The sequence below is a fragment of the Rhinolophus sinicus genome, linkage group LG03, assembly GCF_036562045.2.
Source record: "Rhinolophus sinicus isolate RSC01 linkage group LG03, ASM3656204v1, whole genome shotgun sequence".
Classification (NCBI taxonomy): domain Eukaryota; kingdom Metazoa; phylum Chordata; class Mammalia; order Chiroptera; family Rhinolophidae; genus Rhinolophus; species Rhinolophus sinicus.
The window spans coordinates 13,500,709-13,522,696 of record NC_133753.1 but is presented as its reverse complement, the minus strand read 5'-3'; the positions used below and the strand labels follow the sequence as shown (position 1 = coordinate 13,522,696).

The following is a 21,988-nucleotide window of genomic DNA, read 5'->3' as shown; positions in this document are numbered from 1 at the left end:
CCTCAGTCAGAGCCCTCCGCTCCTGTGGGCACCAACTGCTGCACCACCTGTGCACAGCCTGCCTCTCCCAAGCCCTGGATCTTTCTAAGTCTCTTGAACAAAGAGTGAGGGACTTGGGCACCGAGTGGAGTGGAGACGTGAAGGGAGAACCTTGCCCCCAATCAAGGTAAAATTGAACAGTATTAGGTGGGAGCTTCCATGGGGAGGGGAGTAGGTGGAAAGTAGCAGTGGACCCACCACTGGTTTCCATAAAGAAGCAGGGACCATGTGGAATCCATTCTGGGGGCTGGTGGCCAAGTGGTGATATTGTATCCCTTTTCTAGGGACAGTCACAAGGGTGGTTCTAGCAGCAACATCCAGGGCCCAGAATCAGTGGGGTCAGCCGAGCCAGCTGCTGTACCAGGCAGACAGCAGTGGCTTCTTCCAGGAGCAGTCTGTGGCACGATTTGGGTCATTGTTCTCATCTAAGTACCTCCCAAGTCTCCAACCAACCCAGAGATTCAGTAACTATCTAAGATCCTTTTGAAAAGCTTTCTTGGGCCAGCCCGGTGGCTCAGGCAGTTAGAGCTCTGAGCTCCTAACTCCGAAGGCTGCCGGTTCGATTCCCACATGGGTCAGTGGGCTCTCAACCACAAGGTTGCCTGTTCAACTCCTCGAGTTCCGCAAGGGATGGTGGGCTCCGTCCCCTGCGACTAAGATTGAACATGGCACCTTGAGCTGAGCTGCCTCCTGGATGGCTCAGTTGGTTGGAGCGCATCCTCTCAACCACAAGGTTGCCAGTTTGATTCCTCAAGTCCCACAAGGGATGGTGGGCTCCGCCCCTTGCAACTAAGATTGAACACGGCACCTTGAGCTGAGCTGCCACTGAGCTCCCGGATGGCTCAGTTGGTTGGAGCAAGTCCTCTCAACCACAAGGTTGCTGGTTCAACTCCCGCAAGGGATGGTGGGCTGCGCCCCCTGCAACTAGCAAGGGCAACTGGACCTGGAGTTGAGTTGCACCCTCCACAACTAAGACTGAAAGGACAACAACTTGAAGCTGAATGGCACCCTCCACAACTAAGATTGAAAGGACAACAACTTGACTTGGAAAAAAATCCTGGAAGTACACACTGTTCCCCAATAAAGTCCTGTTCCCCTTACCCAATAAAATCTTAAAAAAAAAAAAAAAAAAAAAAAAAGGCTTTCTTTTCTGCTTAAATTGTCATAGTTGGTTTCTCTTGATTCAGCTAAGCTGCCTGCCTTCTCTTGGAAGTCAGGGTCAGCTGGCTTCAGCCACTTAGAGGCAGGTCAGGTATACAGTCCCACAGTGACAGACCTACAATTCTGCTCCAAGATCAGCTAGAACTGTAGCATAGGCAGATATGATTTCACTGCTTTAATACTATTTCTCTGACATTCCTAAATCTTTAGAAAAGTCTTATAAAAAATTAAAGCTAGTTTTGGCTGTGGATGGAAGGGGCTGTGTCCATTCCTGGGATGGAGAGTTATAGGGAGAGCAGCGCCAGCCTCCTCCCCCAGGTCAGCAAGGCAGTAGCAACCACCAACAGAGGCAGAGGTCTCTTCCACCTGCAGGAAGGGACCAGCAGCAATGCCAGGAGAACTAGATAGCTGGAACAGAGATTGGCAATCCACAAGAGTTGATGGGGAACACAGGCTGTGGCCAGGACAGATATGGGCACACATGAATGACCACCTCAGCAAGTACTAGAGGCCAGGGGTCCTTGGAAAAGAGAGCAGACATTTGGGCTAGGTATAGGTGCAAAGAGAAAAGATTCAGAAGTACAATTATTAATACTTTAATGGTGGATCTCTTTGGGTGATGGATTTTTAGTGAGATTTTATTTTCTTCAGTATACTCTTCTGTGTTTTCCAAAGTCTCTACAATGACCATATATTCTTTTTGTAATCTTTATAAAGAAAGGAAAGAAAAAGGAGGAGAGGTGGGAAAGAATGAGAGGAGAGGAATCAGGAGGAGAAAGCGACTGAGAAAACATCAAGCATGCTCACAGACACTGTGTGGTTCCTTCGAGAAATAGCACAATGACCCTAAAATCATAGTTTGTCTTCTTTTCTTTGGGTGATAACCATGCCCTTGAAGGAAAACTAGGAGAAGGAGACCCATGGTAAGATAAGAGAGATGGGCCTGTCTGAACCTCAGAATCCCAGGGACACTTGCCAAAGTTGGCAGTGGGAGCCATGACAAAGCCTTTTTCCGCTTCAGCAATTGCATCACACTTGCCGCCTGTGCCGCCTCTTCATCCTACAGAATTCAGCCACCCCCTTCCTGAACAAAACTGCTGGGAGCCCTGCTGTTGGCAAGCACTCACCTTCACTCTCTGCCGTGTCTATAATACCCGTTATTTTTGTACCTTCCTCTCTAAAGGGAATGGATCATTTTTTTGGTGCCCAAATACAGCACCATTCCATGCTTCTGTTCCTTTTTAATGGCTGTTCCATCTGCTAGGCTATCCTTCCCCTTTTTATGCTTAGCAAACTCCTGTTCATTCCTCAAAACACAGTTCCCACATCACCTTCTGCAGGAAGCCCTCCCGCCTTCTGGTTAGAGTTCCTGTGTTCCCCTCCCTTCTGTCTTTGTTCCTTGCACGTCCCCTGAGGGGGACCCGCTCCTCCTGCATTGCTGCCTACCTGCATATGTGTCTCCCTATCTTTGTGTTATAGGTGCCCTGCACGGTGCATCATTCCACACCTGTTCCCTCTTTGTTGGCACAAAGAAAAAATATGAGAGTAATTGTCTAAGGTAAACTATTCTATGAAGAAAATAAAACTATTCATCTAGCAAGAGATGAACCGCCAGGATTTCATAATGTGGAACGCTAATGAGAGTATATAGATAGGGAAACACAAGCCATGGACATACACACACATGCACACAATACGTATGTGTTGAATTGATTTGAATATTATTAATAGCACAAAAACTGAATCCAGGGGAGTGTCTTGACTATTTGAACATGGCCATTGACATGAGAATAAAATATAAATGCGAATTCCTGAAGGTTACATAGGAGCTTCTGGAAGTTTTTTTATAACCCCGTTTAGATGATAACATCCTAGGAGGTGATGGGTAAATCTCTGAGGGTATTTGTGGTTGCCACACAAGTGGAGGGACACTCCTGGGATGTAGTGTGGGTGGGGGGACTTCCTGTAATACAAGAGTTAGTGTCACAAATCCGACAATTATCCTAAATTTAGCATGAGTTTTGAATGTCCCACTGAGAAAAATTAATGTTTTTAATTACCTGAGCTGAGAACTTCACTCCCTTTTACATATAAATACACACACACACGTACACACACACAATGTTTTTACACTATTTCAGTATAGGCTGAATTTTACAAGAATGTGACTCCAAGTAAATTGTGAGAAGGCTGAATTTTGATCAGTTGGAACCTTGCCAAGAATTGTTCTCCGTTTTGGAAAACCACATCACGGGCAGAAAAGTCCCTTGTGGCTTCTTAGTCACTGACGCGACGCATGTGAACCGGATCGCGTTTGGAGATACTGCATCCCACACTCATATGCAAGGGTCTCACTGCTCCAATAGCTCTCCCAGGTCTCATGACCAAGCACCTATTACTGAAACATGTATTATTTATTGTAAATGACCTTCCTTTTATTTCTCCTTCAGAGTGTAGCTAGAAAATAGTATTGAATTTTTCAAAATTAGGTGTGTAGGTAAGCTGTACTATCTAATATAAAATTCATTTCAATGTGGTAAAAGGGCATTCACATGTATTTGCTATAAAGGGGTATTGGGTATCACAGGGTTGAGAATCACTGGATAAAATTAAACTGTATATTGCATTTTGGGCTGACCTGAGAAGTCTGTGGAATTACACTGACAGGTATCTCTCGATGAGATGAAAGTCCCTATACACATAAAGACCATGTGCAATGATCATTATTAGGGGATGGCTCCCTTCCTGAACGGTCCTTTCATCAAAATAATTGCATCTCAAAGGTTAAGACTGTTTTTTTCTCCATTGACATTTATTTGCATAAAATACTACTTTGGGTTTCAAGATCATTCTCTATATCAAAATGGATGAGGTCGTGTCCAGCAATGTTCATTCATTCATTCATTCATTCATTCATTCACCAGGTATGGGTGTCAGAAATATTAGGCTCTGTGCTACAGATTGTGTGGACAAGGCAGACAGGACCCACCCTCATAGAGTTCTCTGGCTTATGGTCACAGCAGGCATCGAACATGGATCGCCAATCGGGGAGATGAATGCCATTCTAGGGGTGTACAAGATGCAGTGGAAGGGGAAACAGGGTGCTGACCTCATGTAAGAGTCAAGAAAAAGCTCCCTGCAGAACTGACATTTACCCTGAGAGCAGGGGGTTATGGGAACTGCCGGAAGCACCGTAAATATCACATGCAAATTCTGGAGATGAAAGAGGGTGGCACGTTCAGTGCAAATGCACAGGCTCTTTGAATTTCCCCCGTGGGAAGAGATTTCTCCCCAAACTGGGTCATCAAAGATGACTCCAAGGAAGAACAGTAGCTTTGAAAAGCTTAAACTTTTGGTCAGTAGGAACTTTTCACAAAATCTGGTTGGTGGGTTCATTTTCTGTCGTTGTTGTTTCCCTAATCACAGGAGAGAATTTGGAGTTAAGACATTTCTAAAAATATTTTTAAAACTAAAGCCCGGTAATACTTTTTTTTTAAAATAGAAAAGAGATGGGAAGCAATATGCCCATTTTCTAGGCAGGGGGCCCTCTCATCAACCCTCAAAGTGCCCCAGGCGAGGCTCCCAGAGCAGGTGTCACATGTTTATACAGCCATCTGGACAGGTCCTCTTCCTCCTTTTCCCTGGGGAAAAGGTTGACAAACCTCCAAAGGATAGGTAGGAAAGAAATACACCTAATAAAACAGAATGAAAAGGCTAAGGACAATTGAGACTTTTTTAAAGAGCAGCAAAGGCAAGAAGCAAAGAGTGATGTCAAAAGGGAAAAAAAAGCCAGAGAGAAAGTGGTAATAACACTGCAAGAACACCATATGGCATTTATATGTCATGAATTTCATTTTAAATGTTGATATTTGCTTTCTTGTTAGCTCTACTGCCAACTCTGTTACAGTACTCAGTAAAACTCATTTTTTAAAAATGAGTTTTTAAAAATCACACAAAAGCTTTCTGTACTCTATCCTTAAAATCACACATAGATTCCTTTTCTTTTTTTAACTGCATGAGATATATATATATATATAAATACATATATATATATATATATATATATATATATATATATATATATATATATCCCTGTTTCTAATTGTTCAAACTAAAGTGCAAAGTAGTGTTACATTAGAAGGGAAAGTCCTGGTAACTCATAGGAGACTCACAACTCATTCATTTGTGCCTACTCATCAGTAAGGGGAATCCAGGGTGTGGGGTGTGGATAGGTAAACAATCAAATACTACTAATAATAACAACATGAGCCCTTTTGACCATTCCCCAGGCTCATGTAGAAAAATTGTTGATGTCTACAGTAAAATTCATTTCTGCCAAAGAACGAAAAAACTAACCTAGGGGCCACCTCCGTCTAAGTGGCACCATAGTGGCAAGCATGCAGTATCTGAACATGAGCGTCTTCCGAGGTCCCTTTTGATATTGGAGAGCCAGGTATCTTTGGGGAAGGAAGTCTAGGAACACTCTGATGCTTTACAAAATCATGATCTGACCCGTGTGTTCAAGATCTAATAAGAGCACATGCAAGCTGAGAAGTCATCAGCATGTAGCTAAAATACTTTCCATTCTTTGAGTTCCCTTTTAGTAGAGTCTTCATACACAGTGGAATATCATGGACACATCTCTGTAAAAAGTTGCAGCCTGTGAAGTGTGACTGAGGGAGCAGAACACAGCCTCCCCCCACAACCCCCTCGTACAGACAGACCAGCAGGGGCATGCTCAGACCCTCTGTATTCTTCCTTCGTTGAGTCATGGTCATGGCCAACGCAACTTTTCCTCCTAGGGAAAGAACTGATGACTGGAGCTTTGTCCCAGGCGCAAGCCCTCCTGCCCATCAGATTCCCAGCCTGTCACAGCCTTTTCTGCAGCTCCCTCCACTTTTCCAGCCCCACACCTCCAAGCCCAGGAAGGGTAGGTCCCAGGGCAGTGTCAGCAAGCTCTCCCTCACCTGGGTAAGTCAGGGGTGCTGCATAGCCTACACACCCTGGGTGCATGGAAAGGAATCTGGTTCATTGCTCTCTCATCTCCAGTCAACTTCCAATCAGTAAATATTTACCAAACGCCTCCAAAGTGTTTTGCGCTGAGCAGGTACCACAGGAGTACAAGAGAAGAAAGACATAGCAGCCCTTAGAGTCAAGGTCCTTATGCTTTCCTTAAAGAGAACAATCTATTAGCAACATAAGACAGGCACACCATTGAAGATGTGTGTGATCACAAACATACAAGCCAGAATTCCCCAGTGCCTCCCCTGGGCTCCCATAGCTAACAGCATGTTTATCATAACAGTGAGCAACATGTACTGAGTCTGACTCTATGCCCGACATTGTTCTCATGCATCAACTAAGGACCAAAAGAGGTCCCTATGATTGTTATCCCCATCCCAATGTTATCCCCAAACAAGGAAACAGGCACAGCCTGTGGTCACATGGCTTGTAAGTGGTAAATGAGGGCTTAGACACAGAGGCCATGTGACTTCAGAGGCTACCTGCCCCACCCCAGGCCCCTAGTGTCCTCAGTGACATTGGTCTTTATGCATATCTGTTTCCAGAGAGAGAGAAAATGAGAGAGAGAGAGAGAGAGAGAGAGAGAGAGAGAGAGAGAGAGAGAGACTGTCTCTTGTTTATACCACATATCCCATAGAGTTGAAAACATAGAAGGCGTTATTTGAAAACCGCTTATTAAATCGATCTGGGGAAAGGTGTGAAGGAGAAGCAACAACAGGAAGCTGGATAGTGAATGTTTTTGAGGTGAATAAAGGGATTTCAGAGCAGCAGCAAGGCCTAGTGGAAACCAGACGTCACCAGTGTGCAGAGGTCCAAGTTGGCCTGGTGTTGGGCCGCGCTCCCTCCCAGCAGCTCTGCTGCCAGAGCTGAAGAAGCAGGCTGGAAATAAGCAGGAGGGAAGGCAGGTGCCAGAAGGAGGCAAGGCACAGGGCCTGGCCTCTCCCAGTTACCCACCCCCACTGGAACAGAATGGCAGCTGTTGGAGCAGCCAGAGCTCAAGGGGCAATCAGATAGCAAGTTACCAAATGCTATCTTTGTGGCCCATAAAAATTGAAGGGGAGGAAAAACAGAAAATAACGAGTGTTGGTGAGGCTACGGAGAAATTGGAACCTTTGTGCACTGCTGGTGGGAATATAAAACATTGCAGTGCTGTGGAAAACAGTATAGCACAAAATTAAACACAGAATTCCCCTATGATCCAGTAATGCCACTTCTGAGTATACACCCATAGGAATTGAAAGCACGGACTCGAACAGGTATTTGTGTATCCATGTTCACAGCAGCATTATCACAGCAGCCAAGAGGTGAGGTAGCCCAAATGCCCATTGACAGAAGAACGGATAAACAACGTGTGGTTTATCCATACAATGGAATATTATGCCTCCTTCAAAAGGAAGGAACTCCTGCCACAAGCCTCAACACGCGTGAATCCTTAAAGACCTCATGCTAAATGAAATAAACCAGCCACAGAAGGACAGATACTAGGTGGTTCCACCGTCAGCAGTCAAATTCATACAGACAGAAAGTAGATTCCAGGTTGCCGGGGGCTGGGGGTGGGGGTGGGGAAAGGAGACTGAGGAGTCACTTCCCAACCTTTCAGTTTGGGAAGATGAGAAAGTTCTGGAGATGGACAGTGACAAAGTTTGCATGACAATGTGAAGGTACCAAAGGCCACTAAACTATACATTTAAAAACAGTTAAAATGGTAAGTTTTATGTTGTGTATATTTTACCACAATGAAAAATCGGCATAAAGAAAAAGGTGACGCAAGCTCTGTAATACACCACTCGCTCCAGAGTTGCCTTAAATGAGAACCTCTTTGAAACAGCAACAATGGCCAGGACAACAATGTTGATTCCATGGGGAAAAAGACCCCAGAATGACCTGGAAACAATGCTGATTTGAAAAGCCAGTGTCTCTTCCCTTTTCAGTTTTTCTGAGTACAGGAATCCCTTTTGAACATTTAAAAAAACAAAAAACAAAAAAGACACTTCCTCCAGAACTTTTAGTACCCACTGACTGTGAAAACATAGCAAGAAGAAAAGATACTATGAACGCAGGAATCACCTTTGAAAATGAACTTAAATGAGTTCTTAGATGATGACCCCTCCACAAACATTTGGGAAAGGGTAGTACACACGCATGAAGGAGACATATTGTTTAGTCTGTCTATCAGCAGTACATGATGCTCAAAAACATTCTCCGATCCTTAAAAATAGGGCACTTCAGGCCCTGGGGACCCACCACCCACAGGGTGAGAAGCACAACTCTACACTGACAAGAGACTAAAACTCAGCAGTAAACTTCCAAGACACAATGCAAAACCATTAAGTCAAAAATGCTATGACGCACAAATGCAGCAGTTCTCAAAAAAGAAAAAGCAGAGCGTTTTCCCTCAGAAAGATAATACAAAGTGTATTTCCTGTAAGAGGGATGCACATTTCCTAGGCTGGATTCGATCCTTGCACAAAGCCATTGGATCCGGCTGAGCAGTGTGGTGGTACTATGTCTGTCACGCTGGCACCTCCCAAAGGGGCTGCTTCTGTTGGGTGAAGGTTCCGAATACTGGCACACCTCTCAGTAATGATGAATTCTAAACATTGTCCCTTTCCTAAAGCAAAAGTTTCTAAAGCTACTTTTTATTAATGACTATTGACATGTCAGTCATTTAGAAATCATTCTCTTGTAAACACACAGATCATATACCCAGCTCTAGGATAGGCAGAGTCGTTTCAACAAAGGTTTCTCTCAATTTTGAGGAATCAAATTTGACAGAAGCTACACTAGAATGGTTTATTACTTGCTTGGCTAACAGGAATAGCATGAAGCTAAATGTAAAGAAAAAGAAAGGTTGTGGTTTATTTTCTTATATAGATAAATAATTTTTTTAAAGTAAAGAGTTCCATAAAAGGGCAAAGGATTATTATTAAATCATTGCCTTCCAGAGGACCCAAACTAGCCTGTGAAAATGAGTGACAAAGTGTGAACATGGGAAATCATCCACCTATTAAGCTGACTTTGTGATACTAATAAAAATAAATGCCAATAAAATTCTTGCATTAAATTCATAACTCAAAAATACCTGGAAGTTTTAGAAACAGGTTACCATGTGGTTGATTTAAAGCATCACTAGACCTGCACTGGCCCCAAAATGCAAAGAGATTAAATATTTTAATTAATAAAAGCCCTGGGATTCTAGGAAGTGATCATCTCTTCAGTGGCATGAGCTAGCAGGTAGTGAATACCCATAAAAATATTCTGCTATTGTATGACACTTTCGGAGGAGCTTCTCCTGCCACTTTCCTTGAGCTTAGGACTGAGTTAAATCCCCAATGCAAATTAATAAGCTCCGGATTCTCAAAACCACTGAAGCAGAGCATTGAGGCAATTGGTTGAGTCCAGAAAACGAAGTATGCTTTTGAGGGCAACACCAGCTGACTCAGCTCACCACGGGCTTGGCTGTGAGCTGGGTGTCCTCTCATTGTCAATACTAAGTGGGTTGTACAAAGTGAAAGAACAGCGTGGAAAATTTTGTCTGCCCAACAACTTCTCTCTTGGCGGTGAGACAAAACGAGTCAGCGGTTGGGACAGTACAAGCCCCGGTTGTATAAGCCCACCATCACATTAGTCCCCCAGCAGACGTGAGCAAGGAGGCATTTACATCCTAGATTCATCTCCAGGAGCAGAGAACACCAAGAAAGAGATATCTGATAATAATGAACCACTGTTAGGGAGATAGAACAGGTGTACAGAAAAGAATCAGAAGCCACGGCCAATTCAGAGTATCAATAGATGATATAAAGTGAGAAAACTAAAATTTCCTGAGAGCAGAAAAAGACTTTTCCTCCACTGGCCATCTTTCTCTGTCCCCAGGTTTTACTAACCTTTCATGAAGACTTTCTGAACCATCAGATACTATCCCTATCTTACAAGAGAAAGAAGGAAGGAAGGGTAGGGGACAGACTGAGTGTACACATGCACACTGGAGCAGGAGATCTGGTTTGGAATACCTGCTCTGTCACTGATGGCCTGGGTGACCTTGGACAGGTCACAGAACCAGTGTCAGCATTCAACTCTCATAAAATTAAGAAGGTCTCTTTGAGAGAGTTGTTGTACAGCTTACTATAGTTAAAGCCCACAACCCGCTGTCTGGCATAGAGCAAAGCTTCCAAATAGATTAACCATTTATCTCTAGACTCCCAGACTGAACTGCCATAGTACACAGTCTGACCACAACCAAATCCTGTTGGACAAATGACAAATCCAAGTCTCCCTACAAAAATCCCCTCATACAGAAGCTCATGAGTGACTGCCCACCCCAAAGTAACAGACTCCCAGAAGTTACCTGTAATCAAAGTTTGCCAGAAAGAAAAAGAGAGACTCTGTTAAACCTACCATAAAAACGTGTAAATGTTAAGCACTATCCAGTTATTTTAAGTAGTTACATTTTGGGCAGAGTCTGATCACTTTACTGTTTCTAGAAAAGAGTCAAGATGCATTTAAAGGCCCTTAAAAAAATGTCTATAGCGATCCCAGAAGGCAACAGGAAACACCAAAGGGCCTCTGGCCAGTTACCAAAGACAAGCTGAGAAGGAGGAAGAATACATTAGGTTGGAAGAATACATTCCTACTGAGTCAGCTAAAGTTAGTGCTGAGATGGTTTGCCTGTGAAGAATAATAGCAGAACCATCTATCTTGATATATTCATCAGAGTCAAGTCCCCAGTCATTTTCCCTTATTGGTGAGAAATGATCTTACTCCTCTTTAAGGAGAAAGGAGAGTTCTGAGAAGAAATGGCACTGGCATTGGAGAACTGGCTAAGACCTTTGGTAGAGACACTAGAATTCCTGTGGAAGATTCAGCCAGGAGACCAGGGCACGCCCCCTAGCACCTGTGGGGCAATGAACCCCTTCCATCCTAGCAGAGTCATGGTGCTTAACTAGACCGACTTTGTCCCCCAGACATTTAGTAATGTCTGCAGACATTTTTGGCAGTCACAACTGAGGGCACTGATAACAGGTCTTGTGAGTAGAAGGCAAGGATGCTGCTAAACATCCTACAATGCACAGGACATGTCTCATGACAACTTTCCGGCCCAAATATCCAGCTGAGGCTGAGCAACCCTGTATTAGAGGAAGAAAGAAAAGAAAGGACCATCCTGCACAAACTGTCACAGGCTGTCATTAAAAGATATCATATAGCCAGTTTTGTGGATACTATTTACATAGTTCATCTCAAGTGCACATGCAGACCTATCACTACAGCTAGACAATATCCTCAAATGAATTTAGAAGAGACCTGGTTGATAGAGCTTTAAAAATATTGGTCTTCTTTGTATTTTAAAACAATTACCTTCCACCCCCTTGTAACCCCTTAAGGAAAATAAGAAAGCAATTGTGCATATTGAAACCAGGGTCTTCTGTCTAATCAAAATAAACTCACATTATCTATGTACATTAATCCTACTGAGTTATTTCTCAGGAATTTCTAACAAGGTATGCAAGCATGCATGTGCGCGCGCACACACACACATTACCACCTCAGCCTACCACCTGGCTTCTCAGCCTACCACCTGGCTTCCTGCCATCTATTTAGGCTCAGTGTTGATGTGCATAACTAATGAAACCCAACGAACATTTCCACTACTTTTAGGAATGAAAAATTTTACCCACAGAGCTGAAAATAACACCCAGTTTCCAAAACAAAGGTTTTTATCTTATTGAAATATATATTTTTTAAGTTAACCCCATTGCTGCTGGGAGCTAGTTCCAAGACTCCTTGTGAGAAACAGAAGCTTCCCGCCAAATGTGTTCTTCAAAGTCTTTCCTTGACTCATGCCAGGTACATGGCAGAGGCCTCTGGGAGCCCTAGCCTTCCACCACCGGCCCCTTCCTGCAATCCAAAGTGATTGATTAGCCCACTAATTGGACATCATTAGCAGACTGAGTTGTCATCACCCCATCTTAAGCCTTTGGCAGGCTCCAAAGTCCCCAGGTAATAATGATACCGATAAGCCTATGGTAATGTGTTATTGTTTGTCAGCTATAGCCAGGCTCCTTTGGCTACAAAGGTGAACAAACATTTCTTCTGTATTTTGGGAGGAAAAGACCAAAGAGGAAGAAGAAAAAGAGCGTCCCTTGATGTTAGAGGTGATATCAGAAAACCTGCTGATCAGCCAGATAAAAAGGGGCAGTTGCTTCCTACCAGAGGGCAAAGGGCAGCTCAGAGCAAGAAAATGGGATCCAGTCCAAAATCTGGCCAGTTTTCCTACAGCATCCTCTCATGTGACAGTCGGCCTGGCCCAGCAAAAGAGCCAGCCCACAGCAGGGGGAGAAAGGCTGTTGGCTTCCAGAATCGGCCTTGGAACCCAAGATCAGCCCTGCTTCATCCCAAATAATTATCTTTCCTTGGTAACTGCCCAGATTTCCCCCTGAAGACCTAGGAAAAATTATTTTTACTTTATATTATATAAATACTTGTAAATCATCTCCATGCATTAGCATGGTGTGTTCAAAATTCCTAAACTCCAATCGGTTTCATGGTGTGGATTAATATATCTGACAGTCAATATTTTTGGCCCACCTGGAAGAGGTTAAGGCAGGATTACTGGTTCAAATCCAGGTTGTGCCCCCAACTCACTCTGTAGCTCTTAGCAAGTCATTTAACAAATCATGGGCTCCATTCCTCCGATGCAAAATGAGTCTCACTAGAGCCATGTTTCCCAAAGAGTGATCTGAAGGTCATCAGTTCTAAACCCTAGGGATGCTGTCAGCCTAGAGTGGGGCCCAGGAATGGACCCAGGGAGTATGCACACGAGCAGTTTTCCCATCTCCTGCCTTCCTGGAGATCAAGCAGTACATCCCAGGCCTCTTGTGCAGTTGGGTGGGCCAAGTAACTAGAGACCAACATGCTGTGACTAGAGGCCAAAGCGCTTAAGAAACAATGTGCAATGCCCAGCAATCCTTTTCTAAAAAAAAAAACACCCAAAACCTGAAGCATGGAGAGTTGCCTGGGCTGCAGCAGATCTGGCAGGGGTGAGAGTAAACTGTGGTTACTTGCTATCATAGCATAAGTTAGTCTCTCCTGACTGATTCAAGGATCCCAAAGGCCATTTGATTTACGACAAGAGGGAAGGAGGACATCTTCCCTCTAAGTGGTCTGTGTGCCTAGCAGTTGATGGTACATGTAGCAGATGCTGTCATTTGTTTATCCCAATTTCTTCTTTGCTAACAATTCTAATTTTGTTTATCACAGCAATGTGGTCAGCCCCAAGGGAGGAAATGTGATTCCTCTGTGCCAAGGGCTCCGAAACTGTAGTAGGCATCAGAATCACCTGGAAAGCCTGGTAGACACGGATTCCTGGGCCCCAACTTCTCTAAGAATCTGGATTTCGAACACGTTCCCAGAGGACGCTGATGCTGCTGGTCCAGAGAACACACTTTGAGACCCACTGGTCTAAATCAATCCACTGCATTCTCCTTTGTCAGATACTCACTTTCCTAACCTTCCTTGCAGGTGGAAATGGTCATGTGACCCAGTTCCCGTCAGTGAGACAGAAGGGGAAGTCTGCAGAGTAACTTCTGGAAAAGAGTTTTCTCCCGTAAAAGATGACTTTTCTGTCTTGTCTTGAATGTGTTGAACACAAACATGATGTTTGGTCCTGAGGCAGCCATCTTGCAAACCACATGGTGACAAGCCTGAAGGTTAAAAGCTAATGTGCCAAGGAGAGCGGGGCAGAAAGAGAATAAACCTGGGTATACTTGTGTGATACTGTGATTTTGAATAAGAAATGAATATTTAGTCTTCATCCATTCCTGGCATAGAACTTCTAAAACCCTTGAAATTTCCTGTAGGGAGAGCCATAAAGGTGTCTTTTGTTATGTTAATGAGCCTACTTTTGGGTGACCTAAGGATGGCGGCTGGTTGTCAGAGGAACCAACCAGGAATACAGGGTTGGAATTTTCAGTCCCACCTTCTGATTTCCAGGAAGGAGAAAGGGGCTGGAGGTTGATTCAGTCACCAATGGCCAGTGATTGAATCAATCATGCCTATGCAATAAAGTCTCCACAAAAACCCCAGAGGAGGAGATTTGGAGAGCTTCCAGGTTGGGGAACCAGAACGCTTCCGTGTGCCACTGTGCCAGGCCCCAAGCTCCACGAGGACAGAAGCTCCTTGGTTTGGGACCTTGTCCTATGTATCTCTTCATGTGGCTGTTGATTCATACCCTTTAATATCCTTTGTAATAAATCAGTAATCTAGTGAGTAAATGGGTTTCCTGAGTTCTATGAGCTGTTCTAGCAAAATAATCTATCCCAAAGAGGGGCTCATGGGAACGTCTGATTAATAGCCAGTCAGTCAGAAGCACAGTTAACAAGCTGGACTTGCAATTGGCATCTGAAGTGCAGGGCAGTCTTGTGGGATTAAGCCCTTAACCCATGGGATCTGATACCATCTCTGGGTAGACAGTATCAGAATTTAGTTAAATTGTTGGCCACCCAGCTGGTATCAGAGAATTACTTAGTGGTGTGGGAAAAAATTCTGGCTTTGAAGATGGAGGGGCCACAAGCTAAGGAATACAGGCAACCTCAACAAGCTAAGAACGGCTCCAACCTGACAACCAGCAAGGAAACAGAAATCTCAATCCTACAATCACAGGGAATTATTTTGTGCCAAAACCTCAGTGAGTTTGAAAGCAGAGTCTTACCCAAATCCAGAGCCCAGCCTGGCTGAAACCTTGATTTCAGACACATGATATCCTGGGCATGGCACGCCACCAAGCCTGCCTGGGCTCCTGACCTACAGAACTGTAACATAATACATGGGTGTTGTTTTAAGCTCTGCATTTGTGATAATTTGTTACACAACAATAGAAAACTAATGCAGCAGGGAAGTTGTAATTCAGGGTGAAGTGATTACAAACTCCTTTTGGCATCAGAGCTAAAGCTACATTCTTTAACGAGCTTATCAGCAATAAAGTTGACATTTTCATCTCCATATGACTCCTATGGCTACTTCTCAATTAGTTCTCAGCTTCAGAGGAGAAAAAAAAGAGTCTTCTTTTATCCACCCCGTAAGAACCCCAACAATCACGCATTTTATTAGCCAGAAGCATTCCAAAAAAATACAGTACCCTCCGCCATTCTTTAAAATGAGGCTCAGATGTGGTAGAAGGACCCAACTCATGTCACCTCAGAAGATAGGCACCTAGGAGGCTGATTTTGTATTTTCTTTACTCCACAAAAGATAGCCTCTCTTCCCCAAGAACTGAGAAAAAAACACAACAGATAAAGGGAAAGGCTTATCACTGAGGAGGTGGGGGAAAAACTGATCTTCCCCACAGGAACTAAAAATTCACAGTCCAGGTTTTATATAATTTTGGTTTATATAATTTTAAATTCTCAAATAATCACCTAAAAGTAACTGGCCTTTTAGATGTAGTGTAAATGAATGGCAAAGAGCTTGGAGAATTCCTACCAAAAGTATATGCAAACCAGCTGTTGCTGAGTCCCTTGTTTGCATATCCAAGAACTGTGCTCTATCCCCCCTCCCCCCATCACCCCCACCCCGCCTGACCTCAGCCACCCCTTCCAACAGCGCCCTCCAGTGTTCGGCAAATGCCTACATCCTGTACTCCCTGATACTGTACTGCTGGTTCCTTCCCTAAAGACCCCCAGCCCTTAATGGCGCTGCAAGGAACTGAGGGGACATCAGCACAAAAATGAAAGGTGAGATTGGTAAGGCACTGACACAGTCCTTTGAATGATCCATCGAGAGGCAGCTTTAAGGGGAAGGAGAGCAGCAGTCTATTTGAAGCCCGAAATTCATTAGGGGAAACTGAGTCTTCCAATTTGGTAGCAGATGTAGTCAAATGACTGCAACCTCTTCCCTCATTGAGAATACAGTAACTCAATTTTGTTGTTGTTGTTAGGTTAAAGAGGAATTTCAAAAGCTTTTAGTCCAATCCTTTCTTTCTACAAATCAAGACACTGTGATCTACTAGAGAAGCTACCTAAACATGAAAATGCCTGGTCAGTCATTTCTCCATTTGAATCCTGTTTCTGAGCGTTTGATCCGCCAGACTCATTGTTCTCTAACTCAGAAAACCCTGAGGCCATGGTTAACGGGGCACCTCCGAGAACAGCTCTGGAAGACAGGGTTGTGGTTTAGGGAGACCTGACCATCTGAGAAGCAGAGAAGCTGAGCTCTGGCGGTTTCCATGGTGACCACTGAGCCCAGGTACAGTGAGGCTGATTTAATGAGGCTGATTGGCCAGCCAGCACTTAGGGAGCAAAAGTTGTGGGACACTCCAGAAAAACCCACACACCACTGCGGAGCTGCTCAGGTGAAATCGGAATGGGTGGCTAGCCTGCCAAGAAACACTTCTTCCAGGAGGCAGACACACAGCAGCCCTGAACTCTACGTGTCTAGCCCTATGCCGAGCTCTTTTCCATACATTAATTTATTTCATCATGACCAAAACATTATAAAGTGGATTAGAATTCTATCCCCTTTTGCCAATGAGTAAACTGAGGCAGCTCACCCAGGATCACTGAGTTTATAAAAGGTGGACCTAAGCCAGCAGAGCGCCTTTTTCCCCCTCCCTACTCTGACAACCTGAACTGGGGAGCTCCCTTGCATTCTTCTAGTGAAAAGTTGGCTGCAAGTTCTTGTCTCAGAGGGAAAAACAAGTTCAGGTTTAGAGCTTCCCAGTGATGTATACTTGCCCATTATTGCTAGATTCTGGAAAAAAAAAAATCTCAAATTGTCATTTTTAAATATTAAATCATCATGAGAAAAATTCCCTAAAAAAGGTTTGAAAGACTTGAGAATTAGGTTGATAATGAGGGAGTAGAAATAACCTTACATATAGCAAAACACGTGTTCTATTAAATCACATGGATGGGTGTGAGTTAAAGGGCATTGGGAACCCCAATCCAATCACATCTACTCTACATGCCTGTCACCGGTGCCAGGAATGCCATCTTTAGTAAACAAATTCCTTGAATTGAGATTTTGGCCCCTTGTTTAAAGGTAAGTATTCTCAAGAGGAAAAAACCTACTAAGGCAATAGCAATTATCAACAGCTTCGTATGAATTAGTACATCACTGCGGTGAGAGGAAAAATAGGAAGGGGCCATGAGGAGACAAAGCACAACGCAGTGTCTGGAAAAGACAGGCTTCTGGAAGAGGTCCTAGAAGCCAGAATCCGCCTGAAGACACTGTATTTGGAAATAAAATGGAGTGAAGGCGTTCTAAAAAAAAAAAAATGGATGAATTTACAATTCTCTACTTGATTGTAAATATACTAAGGAACCCATCTTCCATCCTTAAGAAGAAACGCACGTCTTCAGAAAATCTGTGTTGGCAAATCCATACTTAACCCTCTTATGTTGTGCTTCCAGAAATACCACTCTAAAAAAGGAAATTACCGCAAATAGGAGAGTTAAGGCACAGTACCTGTGACTACCATTGGCCAAAATAGAAAATACAATCTTAACGTTAGACTATTCCATTAAAAGTGGACATCCCTGATGATTACTTCTGGATCCTGTCAGGCTAAAGCCCTTTGTATCACAGAGGTTATAGAGTTTAAACACAGGCCGTACTCACTCGAAAGACCTTCTCCACTCTTGCAATGCTTTTCCCAAAGATGGTTCCAAGTTGGTCTCCAATTCCAGCCAATAAGAAACCAAAGAGTGGAATTCCAAAGATGGCATATAAAATACAAAAGATTTTGCCTCCTTCAGTGCTTGGAGCAATATTCCCATACCCTGGTGAGAAATAGTAAAAAGAGAGAGGGAAATGGGTGAGGTAGCAGAGAACTTAGAGTACGGAACCAAAGACTCCACAGACAGTTTAACACGTTTCTGTATTCCCCCTACACACACACACTTGATGAGCTTTAGGGAGTAGAACTTCATTTCAAAGGCCCTATAAAACTCAGAACACTGTACTATTGCTTCTCTTCCTTCTCTACTTGTAAACAGTTTTAAGGAGATCCAGGTTTCCTGGATCTAATGTATTCAGTTAGATGACATTTTAGGAAATTTGTGGTCACCCAGATTTGTGTTTCTGATGGAGAATGGTACCATCCACTTCAGAAACACCAAACATCCTGGACCCATCTGATTTAGGAGCCTGCACACCTGAGAAGGTCGCTTTCAGATTTGAAAAGACCTTCTCCTTTATAGTCTTATCCCATGGGCATCCCCTCCCCCAGACTGTGGCTGTCATCTGCATTTGCCTTCCTAGAGTCATCAGCGTGCCACTGTAAGGAAACTATGTGGCCAGATTCAGAAAGGACCCATGGATCATACAGCTCTCCTCTGGGAATCCTGAAAACAGTAAAGAGTGGGGGAGGGGAAGGAAGACTGTGTCTCTTTTCCACACTGACAGTGACATTCAATTCCCTCTGGCTCTCTTTTTCTGTACTGGGAACCCTGCCTCATCTTTGAGTCCAGCCTCTCCTCTTGCATCAAGGATTACCAAGTGCTCAATAAATGTTTGTTGGTGGAATGGATGTTTCAATACAGAAGAATCCTTTTATAGCCAGGTCTACTAGTATGTTTGTCAAATAGTGCTTTGAAAACACCAACATGTGCATCCTTGAGAGTTCTGCAATTACATAAGTAACTTAGGTATAGCAAGTATTGGGTTTACGCTATATGGATGGGGCTAAAGACAGTAGAGCTGGGGGGGCGGGGAAGGCTTATGGTGTTAGCACAGTTCATATAGAGATGAGGGTCTAAATTACTGGTTATTCGTTTTCATGCCAGTGAGCATTGCAATATTATGCTATCTATTGTTGAGATCATCTTCTAAATTAGTTCCCCGTGTTAGGGTAACTCATGAGGGTCCTGCTTCTAAACCGATGCAATGGGTGCGTTACCGGGTTGGTGGTCTCCAGTATGTTGGGGATGCAACACAGTAACGAACAGTGTTGATGGTTGGTCTACTAATCCTGTGTGCCCAGGGAACTCACTGTTGCTCCCTGCCCTTGGGTAATGAGTCACATAGCTATTTTCCTTTTCAATTTTCTACTCAGAATCATTCAAACCTCTTATCACAAATTATCTAAATTACAGTTTCCATTTCATATATGAGTGTTCAAGCAAGCCTTCCTAATCTTGCATTTCTTTTACTCACCACTGTTTTGATTTAATGGTGCAAAAAAAAAAGCTCTTGGAACTTTTTTCAGGTGCTTTCAGGCACGGGGACAAAATCATTCTTCTAAGCGTTCCCCTCTACAATAATCTGATTTACATCCACCTGCCCTATGGAAAGGGAATACATGTGCCTATACAGCTCACATAACGCAGGTTTACGGTGACTCTTGGAAACATTCCAGTAACTTATGGAAACATTTATGACTCTTATGTTGCTGTCTCACAATTGCCTGATAACTATCAGGGAATATAGGTTTTCTTTTAGTCTACTAACTCAGGAAGAAATATACTGCACACACCAGCAAACAAATTGAGGCTTTGAACCTGCTGACTAGGCATCTTCTGAGCCCTGGCAAGTGCTACACACCCTCCTCCAGCTTTCAGAGAGGATCTGCCCCCACCGCCTGGATAAGGGACGGTGCTCAGGTAACCTTCCAGCGTCATCCAAGGAGCAGGAGAGAGAAGAGAGAAGACAGAGGCTCCAGATCCTATTCACCTCATTCTATCTGCTTGTCCTTACGCTCACTTAGCTGCTCCAAACCCTCGTGTTGGAGGGGTTCAAGGAAAACGTGGTAAAAATCAGTGAAGTGTAAAGTACTATACCAATGCCAAGTATTATTATTATTATTATTATTATTAGTTCCTTATTTATTCAATGTTTCATACAAGAACACTAAAAATTAAAGCAAAGTTCTTAGGTAAGGACACTAGTGAAGTAATATTTAGATTTAAATATATTTAATGCCATCCCTTCATATCAGACATAAGGTAATCGCCATTCTTGAGTAATGCTGTATTTTGTTCACAGGCATATGTGTGTGTCCCTGCGTTTAGTGACCTATATGGAGAGACTGCTCCAGGTTGTCCCTCAGCCCTGTCACTCTGGGAAAATGCCAGAATTGACATTTTGGAGCTTTGCTCTGAAGCAGTGGGAGGGCCACATTCCTGCATTTTTGGCACTGGTTGTTTCCGGCCTGTGAGACTGCCCTGCCCATCCTTCCAGAATGCTTGGTAGAACTGTGAGGTGAGGTGTACGGGTTGCATGCAGGCTCTAGAACTAGAGACTACAGGGATTCCTTTTCTGATTCTTCCACTTGACTAATTCTCAGCTCTTGGGCAATCTACCTACCCTTTCTACCTGACTTTCTTTATCTGAGAGATAGGGCAATTTGCAGCTACTAAAGATGAAATGAGTTACCTGTGAAGATTAAATATGTGTGAAGCCTGATGCAAAGTAAGCACTCAGTAAGTAAGCAATTATCATCTTGCCCTGCGGGAAGGAATCACTGCTAAGCAATGTCTCCAGGAAAACTGAGCCTCTGGAGAAAACAGATGGTTGCTTCCCACTTTCCTCCAGAAACTCCATTGTTCTCCCACGTCACCAGGACAAGGGACACAATGTCTGTAACTCAGGCTGGTCTGGCTCAATGACTTGGGTGGGGCTGGGAAATGAGAGGGGGTGACACAGCTGGGAGAGAGGCGATCAACCAGGTAGAACTAGCCCAGAATGTCAGAGCTGGACTTAAGCAAAGCAAAGAACATTCAAGGAACTACTCTACCATCTGGCTTCTCGTGACGTTCGGAGCAGATGACCAGCCCACTGAGGACAGTCTGTTCCAACTGAGGACCAAGGTGAGACTTGGTTCGTCCCCGCTGGAAAATAATCCCAAGCCCTTTATGAAGCGAAAGCTGGGGTTTAAAGAGGATTTAGGCTTGAGTATCACACGTATAATCCTACCATTTGCTGTTTAGTTGCCAAAGTCAAATCTTTGCCAAACCATGTCTGTGCATCAAACCATTTGGTGAAGAATGTACGTTCCAGAACTAGAATGCCTGTGCCTACAGGACTGGCTTTACGGGTGCGTAACCTGTGCAGTTAAAGAGGACCCCACATTTTGAAGGGCCCCATGCTTGGTTTAATGCTCTGCTGGTAGCGTTGTGATGTTCTTAATCATTTCTTAGGGAGGGACCACAGTTTCATCTTTCACCGGCTCCAGCATGTGATGTGCCTGGTCCTGATGAGTCAAACCAGGCGCCGCTGCTCCCATGAACCATGAGATGTTGGGCAAGTTACCTAATGTCCCTCAGGCTTCTCATCAGTAAAATGAGACTAATAACAGCACCTACCTCACATGGTTAACGAGAGACTAAGATAACGGACATGGAGCACAGTAAACGTTAGCCATGATGATCGCTATTTCCAAAATCATGGGTTAAGCATCCAATTCATGTACTGGTTAATTAGAAATAGCTGCCCACAGCCAGTTAGTTCAGTTGATTAGAGCACAGTGCTCATAACACCAAGGTTGCTGGTTCGATCCCTGCATGGGCTGCTTTGAGCTGCACCCTCAAGAAAGGAAAGAAAGAAAGAAAAACAGAGAGAGAGAGAGAGAGAGAGAGAGAGAGGAAGAAAGAAAAGAAATAGCTGCCCAGGTTTCTTGGCAGGTACAGCTCTTAAACGAGGCCACCAGGCAAGTAACAGTTACTGGCTATCATCTGGAACCTGACCAGGGGCTCTCTCTGATGTGGGTGGAGTCAGGTGACTCAATCCAAAAATGTCTCGAAAACTAGAATCCAATTGCATCCAGAGCTATTGGTAA

General features: G+C 43.9%; 1 protein-coding gene across 11 annotated transcripts in view; it reads right to left on the bottom strand.

The window, feature by feature from the left end:
• KCNK10 (potassium two pore domain channel subfamily K member 10) overlaps nt 1–21,988 on the bottom strand; it is a 135,301-nt gene that overhangs the window by 31,091 nt on the left and 82,222 nt on the right. For all 11 annotated transcript variants that reach the window (XR_012494570.1, XR_012494569.1, XR_002138426.2 and 8 more), the window contains one exon: nt 17,833–17,993. Coding sequence is in view for 7 of the 11 variants with exons in the window: in XM_074327077.1 (XP_074183178.1) it covers nt 17,833–17,993 (161 nt within the window). In the remaining 4 variants the exon portion in view is untranslated. The remainder of the gene's footprint in view (nt 1–17,832; nt 17,994–21,988) is intronic.